The 19,174-nt window shown below is 42.1% G+C and overlaps 2 protein-coding genes across 21 annotated transcripts in view; both read left to right on the top strand.

Annotated features, from left to right (window-relative positions):
* Positions 1 to 8,537, top strand: part of USP54 (ubiquitin specific peptidase 54) — a 131,328-nt gene extending 122,791 nt beyond the window's left edge. For all 14 annotated transcript variants that reach the window (XM_061405309.1, XM_061405301.1, XM_061405308.1 and 11 more), the window contains 4 exons: positions 993 to 1,111; positions 1,712 to 1,852; positions 5,369 to 5,555; positions 7,237 to 8,537. In XM_061405309.1, coding sequence (XP_061261293.1) covers positions 993 to 1,111; positions 1,712 to 1,852; positions 5,369 to 5,555; positions 7,237 to 7,796 — 1,007 coding nt within the window. In that variant the 3' untranslated portion in view covers positions 7,797 to 8,537. The remainder of the gene's footprint in view (positions 1 to 992; positions 1,112 to 1,711; positions 1,853 to 5,368; positions 5,556 to 7,236) is intronic.
* Positions 8,538 to 10,507: 1,970 nt separating this feature from the next.
* The window catches only part of PPP3CB (protein phosphatase 3 catalytic subunit beta), a 47,777-nt gene continuing 39,110 nt past the window's right edge, over positions 10,508 to 19,174 (top strand). For all 7 annotated transcript variants that reach the window (XM_061405338.1, XM_061405334.1, XM_061405336.1 and 4 more), the window contains exon 1: positions 10,508 to 10,592. In XM_061405338.1, the coding sequence (XP_061261322.1) occupies positions 10,508 to 10,592 (85 nt within the window). The remainder of the gene's footprint in view (positions 10,593 to 19,174) is intronic.

Below are 19,174 nucleotides of genomic sequence, written 5' to 3'. Positions count from 1 at the left end.
TTCCCAGGCTCTAACCAGAAAGATTCTGATTTAGTATGTCCGTGGAGAGATACACAAAGCTGTATTTTCAAAAAGTTCTAGATGAATCAGAGGTAGTATTGGAACCACTGCATTTAAGCACAAGAAAATATTAAAAATAACTGGCCTTTTAGCTTAGTATCAGCAATATCATGCTTTAGCTAGGTATACATATTAGAATCAAAATATCAAATCAAGATGTGAATTGGCAATAGACATATATATCAAATGTAGGTCAAGGGTGTGTGCGCTTTCAGAAGGCTTAATTAGTTGTATTGGAGCAAGCCCCTTGGGAGTCACATATCCAGTTTGGAGCAGCTCATCTCTTTACAGTCTCACAAGATTTTTAGGAAGAGATAAACATTTAGAATTTGTTTAGAATGTAAGTGATTAGAGAGATGCTAATGAGGAAATAAAAGACCACACTACACATATAAAATGTTGAAGAGCTCCTGCTCATAGTATATAATTGGAAGTGAACATCCAAAGACTTGAGTTTTAATCCTGGTTAAACTACTTACTACTTGTCAGACTCTGGAACTTATTTTCCTGTTTTGTAAAATGAGATGGTTTAATATACGATTACTATGATAATTTCCTAACTAGACTGGAGACAACATTTCCCTTGTCATCGCAGATGCTCTAGAGAATTACTGTGTCAGGTAATTTCCTCTATATCTATTATAAGTCTTGGACCCAAATCTGACAGCAGCAAAGCTGATTATATTTACTATTTAGCTATGTGTCCACAGAGCCCCTTCTCTAGGGCCTGTATTTGAGATCCCTATGGCCTATGGGAAACTATCCATATTCTGAAACTCCTGTTTCTACATTCTAGGAATCCATCCTCCATTGAATTCAGAGATGAATATTTGTTATTTAATGAAGCAAAAACTCCAGGGTTTTGTGTTGCAGGCTGAGTGCAGACTCTGGGAGAAGAGATGGGTTCAACTTATGTTTGTTTTCCTCCTCAGGCTCTGCAGATGGTGTAGGGAGGAGGTTGCACTCAGCCCCTGGCCTTGGTCTCTCAAAGACCCCAACAGCAGAAATGGAGCACAGTCTCCATGAAGCCAACTCAGTGTCTGCTTCTCAGGTAGCCACCTCAGGTTCTAGAGTTCTGGGCATGGGGTGGTGTGTTGGGAAAGAATTATGGGGAGATATGAGTGGTGGGGTTGGTGATAAGGCAGGGCATAGGAATGTGGGGCTATTAGAAGAGAACATGATCTATGATTGGGCTTCTTTTGAGTGAGAGGAGGTTGCCACATGGCTGCTGCTGCTAAGCTGCTTCAGTCGTGTCCGACTCTGTGCGACCCCACAGACGGCAGCCCACCAGGCTCCTCCGTCCCTGGGATTCTCCAGGCAAGAACACTGGAGTGGGTTGCCATTTCCTTTTCCGATGCAGGAAAGTGAAAAGTGAAAGTGAAGTCGCTTAGTCATGTCTGACTCTAAGCGACCCCATGGACTGCAGCCCATCAGGCTCCTCCATCCATGGGATTTTCCAGGCAAGAGTACTGGAGTGGGGTGCCATTGCCTTCTCTGGCCACATGGCTACTACCTTTCAAATATATCTAATTCAGATCTCTACTAGTGAATCCTACTTACCCTATTCTCTCCCATATCCCTCGGGACAGAGTCTGTGGGAAAACCACAGGTCTGATGTTATGTGTCTGCCTGTGTGTCTGTGTGTTTGAAGGCCGCACCTTGCCAAGGCCCCAGCCGGGAATGTGGGGAGGATGATCAGTATGGTGCAGAGAACTTTCGGCGCATCTCACGCAGTCTCAGTGGCACCGTTGTCTCAGAGAGGGAGGAGGTCCCAGTCTCTTCCCACAGTTTTGTAAGTAGAATCAGGGTCTGTCTATTTAGAGCATCTTCTTTCTCTTGCTAGGTAAAAATGTACTGTGGGTGAAGGGGCAAGAGAAATGGAAGGTTGTGATTTGGGGAAAGCCATGTGCACTCAGCAAAAATGAGGACATGGAATCATTATTTTTTTTGGTCACACATTCACTTGGAGCCCAGAAAAACGTTCTTTCCCTGTAGCAGTTCTGGAAGGTGTAATGTAGACTTCCTCAGGATGAGAAGAGTCCCAGAAGCCTTGAGAGGAGTCTCTGAGGAGCCATGACTGCTGACTGGGTCAGAATCCATTGCACTAATCAAAGGAAAAAGAAGAGATGGGATGATGTCTTGTTTTGCCTGTTCTTCCCCATCCTAGAAAATGACCCAGTGGGGTCCAGTGGGCTTTCAAGCTGAAATGAAGCATATACATTGGCAGCAGAAGGAAAATGATTTAAAGTCCTCATCTTTGGGGCATTTCATATAGAATTAATGCAGTAATCTATAGATGAAAGGGACAGGGATATCCAAGTCAGCAGAGATCAGCAAACTCAAATAGTTTCAGTGGTTGGATTTCTAAAATGTGCCTTTTGAGAATTTCATACACTTGCCTGAGGCAACTTGAGATTTTATTAAAGTATAGGTCAGGATATAAAGCACCAGTAGTACATTGAAGCTTGCTCACCATGTCAGTTTGATAAAAATTTTAAAAAACAGGTCTTAAATATGTGGTATAAAAATAGAAAAGTACAAAAAGGAAAACTAAGTCTCTTCCACCAGTTCTTCAGATCCAGTTTCTTTCCCAGTGACTACCCAAGAGGTAGTCATTTTTTTCCAGTTTATTGTCATAAATTTATAAATAGCTCTGAACAGTTGGCCACTCTTTTTGGGAAAGGTGGTCTTTTCTGCCCAGCATTTGTTCTCATATACCTTTAATGGCAAGTTGTTATTTTCCTAGGAGAGTTGGCTTCCTTTTGGCCTGACTTCTGTATCATTCATTGATTCATTGATTCATTCTTTTAAACAAATGCTTTCTGAGCTTATCTTCTAGGTATTGTGCCGAAAAATGGTGTTGAGTGAGCTAGATACAGTCCCTGCTCTCTTGACTTTATAGTCTACTGGAGGAGACAGATAAACAATTATAATATAAATATGATAGGATTTGATGCTATGGAAGCAAAATAGAGGGGACATCTAAACCAGGCTTGAGGAATCAGGGAAGTCTTCCTGGAGAATTAAAATGAATGTAGCAGATAAAGGGGACTGAAGCAGATATTAACTGAGTTAGAAAAAGCTTTTTGGTGTGGTATGATTAGAGTCTGGCGAGGGATAAATGGAGAATGTTGACAAGTGAGACTGTTAAGACTATAAACAAGGGTCATCTCATGAACCATAGTAAGGAGTTTGGGAGAATAGAGAGATGTGGACATATTGGAGAGTCAACTAGGAAATTAAAATGTTTGGTGCCTACTTGCCTGGAAATGGGGAAAAGAGAATCAAGGATGATATCTAGGAATTGTGGGTTGATGATGATAATATTTGAGGGAAGAAAAGCAGGAATATATTTGGGGGGCGAGATATGTGCAATTCTGGACGTATTAAGCTTGAGTGGAGATAGATATCTGGTAGGCTTTTGATTCTGAGACATATAAACTTAAAATTGAGATTTGAGAATCATAGCCACTGAAAAGAGGAAGAGAATCGCAAAAAGAGGAAAAAAAAAACCAGGACATATCTCTGAAGAGAATCAGATTTAAGGTTCTTCTTTTGAAGAACCCCAAAAGGAGACTTGGTAAGAGGCTATAGAGATGGAAGGGGACCCAGTGAAGAGGGCTGTCTTTCTTTTGGTGACTGTGTCACATGCAGAGAGGACTGGCATCTGGTCCTTAGGCTACTTGGTAAATGCCTACCGTGTGCCAGGCTGTGTTAGGCGCTATGAGCACACACTGCTGAAACAGCACAAAGTATCTTACAATTTCAAAAAAGAAATAAGATACACTGGCATATAGATTATTTTATTTAATATATTATTTATTAAGTGCCTATAATAATCCTCCAGGAGCTGTTCAAGGTTATGGGGACACTGGAGTGAAAAGAAATGTATTCTAGTAGGAGAGAAAAGACATTAAACAAGTAAACTCCAGACAATGTGTGATAAAGAATAAAACAGAGCAAGAGGCTAAGGGGTAAAGAGGTAATAGTGGTTATTCTCAGGGCTGGTTTTGATAGAGTAGTGAGGAAAATCAGCTCTAAGAAAGTAACATGTGATGAGAGACCTCAGTGATATGAAGGTGTAAGCCATGGGAAGAGCATTCCCAGTAACAGAAACACAAAGTGTAAAGGCCCTAAGGTGGAATAAGCTTCGTAGGTTTGAAGAACGTTACGAAGGTTGGAGTGTAAAAGGCACAGGAATGGTAGGAGATAAAGGGAGAAAGATCAGCTTTGCCATATCACATGGAACTTGCAGGCCACACTAAAGGAGGCTGTGGGCTGGAGATAGGAAGACTAAATTGGAGGCTGCTGCAGTGGTCTAGTTGACTTTAAATATAAAACCTATAGGTAGAAATGACAGTATATGGCATAGGCAACTAATGGAATTGTGGATTAAAAGTGCAAAATCAAGGGGAGTGTCAATATTTTGAGTCTAGGTGACTTAAGAAAATACAGTACCAGAGGGAGGAGTTGGGAAGAATGTTGGTTCAGTTTTGGACATGTTAGTGTCTCATATATTAAAAGACATATTTCTGAGACTTTGCCACATAAGTGAATGACAAATGAACAAAGTAGGTCATAAGCAACAGTGGACAGACTTAACAGGCAGCACCAAAATGGAGACTGGAGTGTAGCAGTAACAGGAGAGATGGAATAGAGAGTTTCTGACTGTACATTTAGGGAGATATTAGTTCCCAATATCTGACTGTATATTTAGGGAAACATTAGTTCCCAATATTTAGAGTGAGTGTAGAATTTTTCAATCTTTTTGGCTTTCTGAATTTCTCTCTCATTTCTTCTCTGTTTTACACTTTTATTAATTTTTTTAGAGGCTTCTGTTATTTTTTTTTTTTTAACCACACCACACGTCTTGCAGGATCTTAGTCCCCTGACCAGGGATTGAACCTTGACAGTGAAAGCTTGCAGTCCTTACCACTGGATAGCCAGGGAATTTCCCTCTTCTCTATTTTTAAATTTCTATCTCATTCTCTAATTTTGATAGTAGCATTAAGGACTTTGCTAAAGACCTTGATTGGGAAAGTGAGGGTTATGAGGAAGACATATTAAGAGAAGAGAACTGTACTTTGGTGTCTTAAGTTCATAGTGGAGGATGTTTCACAGTCAGGACGTTTCCTAGAGGGGCTGATGGGAAGAGTGTCGAGTAGATTGGGTCCATCTCTAGGTTAAGGAATGTTTGTACTCTAGTTCCTTCCATATCCCCCTGCTTCCCTCACTGTGTTTACCCAACCATAGCCTGCTGTGTGTTAATCCTCATCTCTATGTTTTTTTTGTCTTGTCTCATTGTAAGGATTCATCAAGCGTGAGGAAAAAGCCTTTGGAAACCCGGCATCGTTGTTCCAGCTCCTCTTCCCTCCCTGTCATCCATGACCCTCCTGTATTTCTCCTTGGTCCCCAACTCTACCCACCCCAACCACAGTTCCTGTCCCCAGATGTCTTGATGCCCAGCATGGCAGGGGAGCCCCATAGACCCCCAGGTAACTCTCCCCAAATCTAATATTATGTGCTGGAATGTAGTACTTTTCCAGGGACCTGGAAGAATCAAATCGGTGCATCTGTTGGGGGGTGGGGAAGGGGAAGGGGGGTCCTAAGGTGGAGTTGTAAAGGGAAATGAATTATTGCTTTAAAGATCAAGCATTGATCTTGATGAATCATGACTGAATCATTTCTTGGGCAACATGGGGTCTAGACCAGAGCTCCCAGAATCTAACTACTCATGAACTGCTTCAGTTGTGATAAGATATGATTTTAACTGACCCAGGGAATTAGTACCCAGTCTTTAGGATCCCCCAAAACAGGAAATATCATCTCTATCAGCTGTTTTTCTCTCCTTTTATCCCAAGTCTCAGTTGAGGGATGGTCTAGGAGGATGAGTAGTGAATGGCAGACTTGGAAAGATCCCATGCACAGAATACCCATGCCAGTATAGAGACCCAGACAATCCTGGGGAAGGTGGGCAGCATCCTTCTGGCTTGCTTTGACGCTCCACAGCAAGATTTGTTCCATTTTTCCCCTCATGGACCAAATCTACAATTTGAGGCAGTGATTCTTAATGAGAAAGGGGAGGTGCCAGTGGCATCTACTGGGTAGAAAGGCCAGGGATGCTGCTAAACATCTAGCAATGCACAGAGAAGTTTCCTTGCACACCCCTACCCTACTCCTAAGACAAAGAATTATCAGCCCCAAATATCAGTAGTGCCAAAGTTGAGAAACTTGTCTATGGGTATAAATCCCCAGGGAAAAGAATCTTCTTAGACCTGAGTAGTACTGTTGATATTTGTGCCCAAATTTTAGGGAGCTTTAGATAAGCAGGGCTTCTGGATAAATGGACTTCTTATTACTCAGTGGAGCTGCCAGGTCACCAGCATCCTTTGAGAGTTACTAGAAGTATCTGATCATTAAGGCAGCATTTATTGCAACTTGTTCTGCACCAAATACTACAGTAAATACATGGGACAAAGAAGGCAGTTCTCTGCTCTTAAAGAGCTCAAAGTTTCAGTAATCAGGTATATATATATATGTGTGTGTGTGTGTGTGTGTGTATAATACAGCTATTGATGGAATTTAAAAAGTAAAAATGAGAAGTACTGTTTAGAAGTGACATTTGGAAAATTAGTTATTTTGCTTCTTTTAAGTAAAGGGGAATCAATGTATAGAAAAGGCATTCTACATTATGTATGTGGGAGTAGTGCAAACAAAAGCAGAAATCTTGGAGAATGAACACGAATGTAAGCAGATACAGTTCAACTGGAGTGAAAGTACCATGTTAAGAAAAACTGAGTGATGTTTTGGAGTGGTGGCTCTAAGGAGTAAAATTATCACAGAGAACATATATTTGGAATATCAGAGAGCCATTCATGTATGTGTGTTTGTGTCTGTCTGTCTGTCTTTTGGAGGACAGATTATAATGCAGTGAGATAGGAGTATGGCAACATCCAGGAGACTGTTTCATTTGCACAGATTGGCAGTGACTTGATTTTAATGTATATTAAGAATTTTTTAAAATGACATTAAAAGCAAAGCTAGGTTCCTTCTTTCCCTTATTTGTAAGTTTTTAAAGAGGCGGGGAGTTGAAAGGAACAGCCAGGAATGGTCCTCTGGGAAGGATAATGGTTTTACTGAAGATGCTCAATCTTTGGGTTTCTTTTCTCTCCCCAGGAACTTCGAGGAGTGTCCAGCAGTTTCTGGCTTTGTGTGACAGGGGTGAAACTTCCGAAGGGGTCAAGTACACAGGAAAGACTTTGAACTACCGGAGTCTCCCCCATCGTTCCAGAACAGATGCCTCCCGGGGACTGTGGTCAGAGGCCAACCAGCATGTTGGGGCCAGATTCCTGACTACTCCAGGGTGCAAGCCTCAGCTAACCCACACTGCCACACTACCAGAAAGACACCAGGGCCTTCAGGTTCCTCATGCTCAGTCCTGGGGGGATCTTTTCTATTCACCCTCCCACCCTCCTATTGTTCACCCTGTGTCGCCACCATCAAGCAGTCTTTGTGTACCCCTGAGGTCAGCTTGGAATTCAGGTCCTGTTCCAGGGTTTCGAGCCCCTGGTCCTCGAAGAGTAGATATGCCCCCGGATGATGACTGGAGGCAAAGCAGTTATGCCCTGCCATCTAGGCACAGGAGGACAGGGAGAGAGGAGTTTCTGTTTGTCCTAGCAGATGCCCCTAGCAGAGAACAGATCAGGGCTAGAGCCCTGCAGCACAGCAGGTGGTAAGGGTCACCCCTTTCCTCTCCTGGAGCCACAGCTTTCTCTGTTAAACTGTACTGCAGCAGAGTTGGTACCCTGCATCCCTGCCAGGGTTGTGCAAGTCTTATCTCAACACAGAGTTGGCAGTTTCTCCCAGGGGTGCCAGGAACCCCTAAGGAGACCTGGCTCTTTGAGGGAATATTTGAAACTTCAATTTCCATTCACCTAGCAAAAGGAAGCAGCTGCTGTTTAGGGTTTTATTTGATCCACTTTAAAGATGAATCCATGTTACTCTGGACACCAACCATTCATTAGGATCTTAGGGTCACCATTTTATTCTTGAATACTCTAAGCCCTCATATTCTGTTCCCTGTTATATTACCAACTTCTATGCTTTGTTTTATCCACCTATCCCTATGATCCAACCTTCTGTCTTCTCCATCCCTCATCCTTGGCGGGACATGTAGCCCTGTAGTCTTGGTCCTGACCACACCATTCAGGCTAGCCCACCTGCCCGGACTGTCAGCCTTCCCTCAGCCCCAAACCTTAGGCCTAGAATGTGGGGCTGCCAACATAACATTTACTCTTCAGAACAAATGGGAGTCAGGCACACTAACATACCCTCCTGTCCTCAGCAGCACAGCCATTACTGCCACTTGCTCAGTCGCCGCTGTAAACCCTCAGAGTCAGCTGAACTATTTTAGGGCCAAACATACTGTTTTTGTAAAGTATTTTTCATTAATAAATCTATAAGATAGTTCTATTTAATTCCTTGTCATTTAATTGTCTATTTGATTCCTTTTATATTTTCTTGCTCTTTTGTATTGGGCTGGGGAAGCAAGAAATAGCAATTCCCAGTGGCCTGGGGCTCAGTATATGGCTTTTGACTGAGTGAAAGTGAGGAGCCAAAGAGGAGTTGAAGACTGGTTGAAGGGTATGTATTCAAGGTAGGAGTCAATGAGTCCTAATATGGAGTGACTTTCCTTGTTGTTATTGCTGCTAGTATATTTTCTATCCCTTTCCTGCCAAGAGGCACTCAACACATTACATACTTTCTCCTTCACTCCTCAGGGAGATTTTCTGGGATTCAGACTCCTCTTACAAACTCACTCCTGATCTAGGTACCCGTTGTGCCCTCCCTCTACAAGTTTATCATGTGCCTCTTATCCCTTCCTTGCTCACTTCATATGGCTGCCCCTTCCCTTCCCTCCAGAATTATATGGCACTTCCATGTAAGAAAGATCCAGTTTCACCCCTTCCTCACTCGAAAATTCATCTCCCTCTAAAAAATAATATGTGAGCTCCCTTAGCAAACATTACCCACTGGGCATTTCTCTTTTTCTTAGATTATTCCAGCTCTCGGGATCATTAAGATTGACAAGTCAAGAGGTAGAGAGATGGTCTTTAAGTCGTTTGGACTGTTGCTTGCCTGAGCACATGTAGAACTGAGCAGGAGGATGGGCAGGCATTTCTCACTCTATCCTACTTGAGTCCTATGCCATCAAGATATATAGATCTGGGACTTCCCTGGCAGTCCCGTGGTTAAGACTCCGCGCTTCCACTGCATAGGGCACAGGTTTGATCTCTGGTTGGGGAACTGAGATCTGACATACCTCTCAGTGCAGCAAAAAAAAAAAAAGATATATAGATCTTAGGATATTCTGATCCCTGCTACTGATCCAGTACCTCTCCTGGGGTTCAGTTCAGTCGCTCAGTCGTGTCCGACTCTTTGCGACCCCATGAATCACAGCATGCCAGGCCTCCCTGTCCATCACCAACTCCCGGAGTTCACTCAAACTCATGTCCATCGAGTCGGTGATGCCACCCAGCAATCTCATCTTCTGTCATACTCTTCTTCTAATAATTATCCATTGAACAATCATTTCTTGTCCCAATACTCCCTTCCCCAAGAGTGTACATCTCTTTAAAGTTTCCGTAGAAAACCTGGGCCCACATTCTATCGTAGAGGTATTTCTTATGAGGAACTAATTTCCAATTCCCTATTGCCTTCGAAATCTCTTTTCTCAGTGAATTAAGAGGGAGGCTGTGTCCTTTTCAGGTGAATTTCGTAGACTCTTTGAACATCTGTGACAAAACCCTTCCTTTCCTCTTACCTGTTTTGATTCTGAACCCTTGGAGACTAGTCTGCTCTACCTGCATTCTTTGTGCTTTCAGACTCTTGACAATTCCAGGCTCTAAACACAAGGGCCAGATTCTCTCTCAAACTCCATTCTGAACCGTTGCTTCGCTCTAGAACCTACAACGCTTCCTCTAGTTCTTCTGTCAGTTATCAACCGAAGTACCCGGATCTGATAGTCAAATTGTTATACTTTTTTTTTTTTCTCTCTATTTGCGGGAGATTCTTAGGTTTGGTCAGGTCTCCCCATCTTTCTAGGAGCTCCATGAAAGCCGGTGTCGTGTTCCCCAGCACTCATTCACCGCAGGAACTAGCTACAGACAAATCATCTCTCCTCACTCTTTTATTTCTGCTTGCCCAGAATTTTAAGCTGATCCCTTGGCATGGTCTTGTTTCTCTCCTAGCTTCAGTAATTTTGCTCAAGTCCCTAGAGCCTGCTCCGCCCCCGCCCCCGCAAGCGCGGTGCATGCCGGTCTTAGCCCCTCTGTAGGGAAAGAGGGTCCGCCATGTTCCCCGGCGGCGCCGCCGCTTGGCTCTGGTAGCCGCCGCCCCCGCCCCCAGCCCCGCCCGGCCCAGCGCGTAGCCGAGCCCCGGGCCCAGCATGGCCGCCCCGGAGCCGGCCCGGGCTGCACCGCCCCCACCCCCGCCCCCGCCGCCCCCTCCCGGGGCTGACCGCGTCGTCAAAGGTGAGAGGTGGACGAAGCCCTGGGGGCCTGGCCTGATGAGATAGCTGTGTGAGGGCGGGCGGGAGACCGTCCCCTCCGGAGCGGGCCCGGAAGGGCGGGCGAGTGACTGGCTGCCTCACTTGGGGAGTGGCCCCTGGGCGGGCCCCTGCTGGGCTGGGCTGAGTCGGTGGCGGCGGCTCCGAGGTCTCTCGCTTGCCTTCGGGCCGTGGCAGAGGTTTCGTTCTGTAGGTCTCCTAGCTGGAGGGGTGAGGCTACTAGTCGCAGTGAGCCTCTTTCTTTTCCTGCCCGCCGTGTCAAAGCGGCCCAGAGGCCGCGATTAGCTTCCTGCACCGCGACAGCTGCACGCCTGGCTTGCCGGGGCGAACGGAGGGGCTCTGAGACCTTCAGCCACGCGGGGCTGGGCGATGAGCAGTCAGAAATCACCTCGCCTTTGGCCCACGCCTGCTCCCCTGTGACAGCCATCCGCCCTATTCGCGCCTAGTTAATGCCAGCCGCAGGGGTTCGCACTCGGCCCTCAGGTGTCACCCCGCGCGGAAATTGGGGGAACTGTATGGGATTGGACAAGGGTGAAGGGACAAACCAGAATTTGAGGGCCCCGGGTTTAAGTGCATAAGAGATGAAAAAAAGACAGTTTAAAAAAAAAAAAAAAAAGAGCTTCGGGGGATAGGAAGAAGCATTAACTTAGAACCCGCAACACTGGTCAGAGGGCAAGAGGGGTTAGCCCTCCCGTGCATGCAAACGCCTACAGACTCCCCCTAGAAGAAAAAATTAAATATTTCTCAGCTGGTGCAGAATTTATGATTGTTCAACTACAACAGGTCATCACATTAATTTGAAATAGAGAAATTGAAGGCTAATTTAGAATTGCTTAAAATTTCCATGCTTTCTGGGAGAGCCCATCAACTTCAAACCCTGCTGTGGAGGTGAAGAACATAATTTGAAATGATTTTTCTTTATCATGTAGCTTGGTCAATAAATTGAAATCATTTTAGAATAAAGTTTTCTTTATTGCATCACATTTATTTTTGAAAGATAGATACTTCTTTTATTTGTTTTATTTATTTCATTCAACTTCTCAAACATACTGGCATAATGTTTAAACACTGTTAGCCCAGTTTTGGAAATCTGACTAGACATGTTTCCATTAAAATATTTAAAAACAAGAAAAACTTTTTGTTTTGTGGTTTTTATCAATTCTAGCCTCCTTTAATGATAATACTAATTTGTATCTAGATTTATGTAGACAATTTTAAAAGCTTAATCGTGTATATATTCGGGCCAGGCATCAGCTGAAAAAAGCTTTTATGGAATCCTTGTCCCAAGAAGTCTTTTGAAAAAGAGAAAGAAAAAAGATTGGCAGTTCAGACATTCATGCTATCTTGAAGTTTTGTTGGGTTGGGAATAGGAGACATGAGCTGCCTGTTAATTTTCTGACAGTATGCCTGTGCTGTGTTAATTTCCCCTGGCACTTTTCACCCTACTATTAGATGGGACAACCAGTCACATTTCTGAACAGTAAGTTTATGCTGTACTTAGCTTGTGAATCTTCTTGTTTTTTTTGTCATTTATATGGTAATGTTTCCCTTGTACTGCTTTAATACAGTAAAAATAAGATTCCAGACATAGGGCATATTCCTTAGGAGTGGGTTGTGAATATAAGACATAGTCATATTTGCAGTTTATTGGTATGAAATAAAAGTCATTTGGTTTAGGTAAATGGGAGTTTGTTGATATAGATAATCATAGTCGAACTCTTGGATATAAGGTCCCATGTACTTAGTAGTATGCTCTTCAAGACAACTTTCATTTCTTTATGGAATTCGTTAGCTAGTTGGAATGGCAGATACGGATCACATGCTTTAGAGACAGTGTGCAATAGACTGGTTAGTGATGCTCCAGGAGTTTTTGGCTTCCTTGGAAGTTACTGGGAAACTTACCTTTCATTATAGAAATCTTTTATATTTCATTTTCAAGCTTCTTTCTTGCCTTCCTCAGTAAGTAATTGTAATATAATGTTGCATTTGATGATAACACCAGTTTGCTGAAGCTATATAACCACAGTGCTAATTCAACTTAAGTTTAACTTGTTACAAATCTAGATTTAAGTCTAGTATGTGCTAGTTTTGCACCATTTCATAGTGGTAAGGTTATAGAGACCATTATTGGCATTGAATATAAATAGTATTTTACTCCCTGAAACTTTCCCCTGTTGTTTCAGAAGTGTAAGCTTCTAGCCAAGAGGCCTGTGTTTTATGGTCACATAGGTTTTAAAGGGGAATAGGTCTTCTGTGTTTAGTATCAAATGCCTGAATTTCACATCATGTGAAGTTTGAGGTCTTAGAATATGGTAGGTGATTCATGTATAAATTATCTATTCACTGAAATTATTAGTGGTAATTCCATATCCCTGATGATGGGTGATTAGGTTTCCTGATTCATTAAGACAGTTCAGTTCTGGGCCTGCTCCAGCTTCTGGCTCTGGTAAATTCATCTGTTTGAAAGTTGGTGGAGCCCAAGTGGTTTAGGTGAGAGAGTATGCCCTCTTAACTATTTTCTGTTAAGCATTTTTCTGTCTTTAGCTAACATAGTAAGTTGGCAATAAGAAAATAGAAACAAACTAGGAAGAACAGTTAATTTTTCCTAGTGCCTTTTTGCCACATCAGCAAAATTGGTGTGTGTAAAATTAAAGCATAAAACCCTGAATTTATTTATATTGTTCTTCCTCCTCCCCCTGAAATTTACTTGACCTGAAATGTCCAGGTACTTACTTTTTTCCCTCAGATACTTTTAAAATGTACTTTTTGCTGTATAGAAGAGGTCCCAGATTTGTAAAACTAGATTTTCCCTTGAAATTAATAAATCTATTACACTTAATGCAAAAATTCACCTTTATTGCTTACATTGCATTGTCTGTTTTGTGTATGTGTTCATTTTAGCACCCACAGTGCTACTCACTTTCTTTTTTATTCAGCATGTTTTACTCCCTAGGTTTTATTATCCTTATCTCTTAAATTATCAGACTTTGAGATTGAACCAAAATGTGTGTGTTGTAAGTTTTTTACCTGTTACGTATCTAATGGGCAGCCTTATGATTCATTTAGGTTCTGTTGCCTGCCGCCCTGCTTAAAAATCAGAGGTTGTTTGGCTAATGTGTTTTCCAGTACCTTAGCTTTAATAGGATTGCTTATTTTCATTACAGATTTTTAGATGACCCACATAGGTCTTGGAGTCACATAGCTTCTTCAAATGTGTGAGTGTGTGTGTGTGTGTGTGTGTGCGCGCGAGCGCGTGCGTGCGCTAATTCTAGTTCATTATGTTTGCTTGTTTTTTTGAATGATTTTATTTATTTATGGCTGTGCTGGGTCTTTGTTGCTGTGTTTTCTTTTTTCTAGTTGCAGAGAGCAGGGGCTACCATTTAGTTGTAGTACGAGAGCTTCTCCTTGTAGTGGCTTCTCTTGTTGCAGAGCATGGACTGTAGGGCGTGTGGGCTTCCGTAATTGTGGCACGTGGGCTCAATAGTTGCGGCTCCCAGGTTCTAGAGCACAGGCTCAATAGTTGTGGTGCATGGGCTTAGTTACTCCGTGGCATGTGGGTGGGATCTTCTCAGAACAGGGCTCGAACAAGTGTCTCCTGCAATGAGAGACAGATTCTTTACCACTGAGTCATAGAGAAGCCCTAGTTCATTCTATTTTAAAGCAACTTGATTTTTAATTTTTTTTTAAACAAAATCTGTTTTATGGACTTAACCTATCTAAAAAAGATAATTCTTGAAAATGATTTTCCTTTTCTTTTTTACCCTAGTCAAACTGTTAAGCATACTAAAATAAATCTTCAGTACCATGTGTCCTAGAGAAAGCAGGGGAACAGAGAATAGTGTGTGTGTATGTGTGCATGCGTGTGTGTGTGTGTATGAGACAGAGAGAGCAGTGAGAAGGAAAGAGAATACTCTGGCAACAAGTCATCTTAGAAGGAAAATGCCAAGGAAGAAATACAGGTGCTCAGTAGTGAGGCAAAAGCTTCAGGTTCCGGTGCTATTGGATGAATTGGCAAGAGTTATAAGGAAAAGTTGGGTGAAAGAATTTTGATTTATTAGATGAGATGTGTTTTAGTGCCAATCCTATGATTTCATTTCAGTATAAAAATGTTTATTTTTACATAGAGATGAAATAAGCTAACACTAATTGACATTTTTATATGGTATGTAAAATTTATTTTTGAAATTCAAAGTAACCAAATAGCAACTACTTATTTAATGCCTGCCATATACCTAAAAATTGTTCGGAAACAGTGTAAAAGGTAAAATACAATCTTGGTCCTTGGGGAAATAGGTTCTCATGAAAAGTTAATAATTTATGTCATAAGGCTGTGTGATTAATAATTGCCAGTTAAGTGGCAGACCCAGCAAGTTGAGTTCAAAGGAGATAGGAATGAATCTAGATTTGATTGGTCTAGCAAGGGTTTGTATAGGAAGAAAGAGCTTTGAGGATGGGTAGGATTCAAATAAGCAGAAGATTGGGACCATTTATTTGTGCATCATTTATTGAATACCTCTTTGTACCAGACATTATACTAGGCATTAGGGATACGGAATTGAATTAGATATATTAAGTAAGATAGATTTTTCTTGGAGGCAGTCTAGTGGAGGAGACGCTATTGCAAATAAATAATATAATGAATTAGGTACGAAGTGCTGTTGGAGCTGTATAGAGGGAATTGACTCTTAACTTGGAGAGAAAGCTTCACTGAAAGGATTATATTTTGAGGGGAGCCTTACAGGATGAGTAGAATTTCTCCAGATATTAAGGTGGGGCTGAGAAGGAGAAAATATTTTCTAATAGAGAAAACAGCAGTAGAAAGGCATGGAGTTTGAAAAAAGCATGGAGTGTGTGACAGTATTGTGTAAAGTTCTTTGCAAGAAATAGCAGATGAAAAGGTTTGTTTTGCACACCAAGTTGAGGACCTGAAACTTAGGGAGTATAGCCTCTGGATGATTAAGAACACTGGATGATTAAGACTGCCTGGGTTTGAATTAAGACTGCCTAGTTCTGCCTCCGGAGAAGGCAGTGGCACCCCACTCCAGTACTCTTGCCTGGAAAATCCCATGGACGGAGGAGCCTGGTGGGCTGCAGTCCATGGGGTCGCTAAGAGTCCCACACGACTGAGCGACTTCCCTTTCACTTTTCACTTTCATGCACTGGAGAAGGAAATGGCAACCCACTCCAGTGTTCTTGCCTGGAGAATCCCAGGGACGGGGGAGCCTGGTGGGCTGCCGTCTATGGGGTCACACAGAGTCGGACATGACTGAAACGACTTAGGAGCAGCAGCAGCAGTTCTGCCTCAGTCATTTCACTGAGGACAAGATACTGAGTATCCCCAGCCCTCAATTTTCTCATCTGCAAAATACAGTTAATAAAGTTACGGGATTTTTGAAGGATTAACAGAGACAATTCATGAAAATTTGTACCATAGTGCCTGGCCTGACACATTATTGAAAGTTTTAAAGTAGAGGGATGACCCAAATGTTTTGGTTTTTGAAAGGTAACATGATATTGTTGATAAGTGATTACTGATGAAAATGGAAGAGACTAAAATCAGGGTGTCAGAAGGTTAATGGAGTAGTCCAAGTGTAGAATGACCATGGCATGGATGAATTATGAGAAAGAGAAAAACCAAATATGACACAAATCCTGAGTAATAATTAGAAAGTAGATCTACAGGAGCAATGACTGGATGTAGGAATGAAACAGGTAGAAGAGCAAACTTTTTTAAGAAAACAGTAATGAGACTAATTTTGCTTTAGTGATTGTTTAAATTGAGCAGTTGTAGTTAGAGGCAGAGATTGGAGTGATAGGTAAGAGACAGGGGATGGTTAAGAAGGACTTTGAAAAATAAGTTTCAGACTTTTGTCTCCTTTATTCATTAGTCCTTTTTGGACTAAACAGGAAAGGGTAGAAAAGAAATTAGGGTGGAAACCACCCCAGTATTTTGAGTAGATTTATTTAGCTGTGCTTTGTACAATAAAGGGGGAGGAAAAGTAGAACTTAGATTTTTCTAGTATACAAAGTGATAAGAACTTGAACTAGCATTGCAGCAATGGAGATATTAAAAAAAAGAGAGAGAGAAAATTTTAAATAGAACTAAGAGTCCAGAAAGAGAACAGTGACATCGAAATTTTAAATCTGAGTGACAAAGAATGATGATATCATAACAAAAATAAGCCAGGAAGGAGAAACTAATTTTTGAGGGAAGGGGATCGTGTTCAGAGAACCACCACAAATTAAAAGGAATTCAGGGGATACCTAGAAATTTTGAAGACAGTTCTGTAGTATTTATTGGAGACGGCAATGGCACCCCACTCCAATACTGTTGCCTGGAAAATCCCATGGATGGAGGAGCCTGGTAGGCTGCAGTCCATCTGGTCGCTAAGAGTCAGGCACGACTGAGCGACTTCACTTTCCCTTTTCACTTTCATGCATTGGAGAAGGCAATGGCAACCCACTCCAGTGTTCTTGCCTAGAGAATCCCAGGGACAGAGGAGCCTAGTGGGCTGCCGTCTGTGGGGTCACACAGAGTCGGACACGACTGAAACGACTTAGTAGTATTTATTGAACCTTTCCTTAAAGCATGTGGCTAATGCATGCTTCTACCCCTGGCAGCTGGGTGGGTTATACCATTTTTCCTCATCAGGAGATTTTGATGACTCTCAGTCAGAAGAGCATTGTCGCTGTGTTGATATAAGACAAGTGGTACTGGAGTAGCATTCTGAAGACCTCAGTTTCAATCATGACTCTATCCCTTACTAGTTGAAACACCTGGAGAGAGCCATTAACTTGTGTGAACCTGTTATCCTCTCTGTGAAATTGAGATGAAATTGTCCTACCAAACTCATAGGATGTCTCTGAGAATCATAGGATTGTGTATATGAAAGCATTTTGTAAACTGTAAACAAAGCACTAGAAATATATTGTCATTGCTATATAAATTAGTGTACTGCTACTGCTGCTAAGTCGCCTCAGTCATGTCCGACTCTGTACGACCCCCATAGACGGCAGCCCACCAGGCTCCCCGTCCCTGGGATTCTCCAGGCAAGAACACTGGAGTGGGTTGCCATTTCCTTTTCCGATGCAGGAAAGTGAAAAGTGAAAGTGGAGTTGCTCAGTCATGTCCAGCTCTTAGCAACCTCATGGACTGCAGCCTACCAGGCTCCTCCATCCATGGGATTTTCCAGGCAAGAGTACTGGAGTGGGGTGCCATTGCCTTCTCCAAACTTAGTGTAAAGATAAGTAATTTAGAAACTGTAACTCATGTTTCATTAATTCAGTAAATGTTCATTAGTACCTATGTTCTAATCACTAGGTATATGGCGATGAAAGACAGCTTGCTCCCTTTCAAGGAGCTCATAGCTTGAGGGGGAGGCAAGGTAGTTACAGTGTAGCTGATAGGCACCACGCTGTAGGCGGCATCATATGCTTTGCTATGAAACCACAAAGGAGGGGGCACCATTAACCTAGCCATCTACAGGAACATTTTTCAAGAATTGGAACACTGATATGAAGTTTAAGGACAAAGAAAAATTAGACAAAATGTGGAAATAGTGTACCCATAAATAATAGGGAATGCAGTGTACAGAGGTTTTTTTGAGTGATGTTATTTTAAAAATGAAAATAACATCTGCAGTATAGTATGTGACTGGAATATGAGTAGTGGCAAAAGATGAGGGTTGGAAATATAGGCAAGGGTCAGATTAGAAGGGATTTTGTATGACATGTTAAAGTACAGAATTTGGATTTTACGTGATGCATCCAGTTTTGCAACAGGTGGATGTTGAGATCTGAATTTTAAAAAGAGTATTCTGAGTTACTGTGAAACCTGGGCAAAATTGAAAAGATTTTTGTAATTTTGGGGGAAAAAAGTCCTTATTCAGTGTCTTGGGACCAAAGGGATGAAACCAGGTAAGAGAATTATCTAGGACCTGTTTATTGGCTGTGTTAGGGTGAGGAAGAAAAAGACTTTTAGGATAATTTCCAGATAAATAACTATATTGGTTCAGAGGGAAAGTTCATGCATTAAGTTTTGGCTGTGTTAAGTTTAATATACTTATGGAACATCCAAGTGGAGATATTTAATAGTTTAATAGGGATTTCGAGTTTAGTGGCACAGTCTGGACTGAGTAATCTATTTGGGAGTCCACAAAATATAGATTTTGGTTGAAGCCATAGTTATGAATGAGAGGAGTATAATATGAGGACCAAGGACAGAATCCTCAGCCACACTGTCATAGGATTAGGAAAAGGACTAGAAGTTCATGAGATAGGCTAATCAGGTATGACCAGAGAATTATGGGAAAAACCAGGTGAGTGATTTCAAGAACCCAAGAGAGAGAGAGAGTTATAAGGTGAAGGAATAGAGCAGAAGCCAGATAAATGTGGGTTGAGGAAAGAAGACAAAAAGTGAAAAAATGACGGTATCCACTGTAGATTACTCTTTCAAGAAGCTTAGTTGTAAAATATACGATATATATGGCAGAAACAGGGATGAGGAGTAAGGGAAAATTACTTTTGGGGTTGTTGTTAAGATCATAG

This window comes from Bos javanicus, chromosome 28 (assembly GCF_032452875.1).
Source record: "Bos javanicus breed banteng chromosome 28, ARS-OSU_banteng_1.0, whole genome shotgun sequence".
Taxonomy (NCBI): Eukaryota; Metazoa; Chordata; class Mammalia; order Artiodactyla; family Bovidae; genus Bos; species Bos javanicus.
This window is presented reverse-complemented; position numbering and strand designations above follow the sequence as displayed.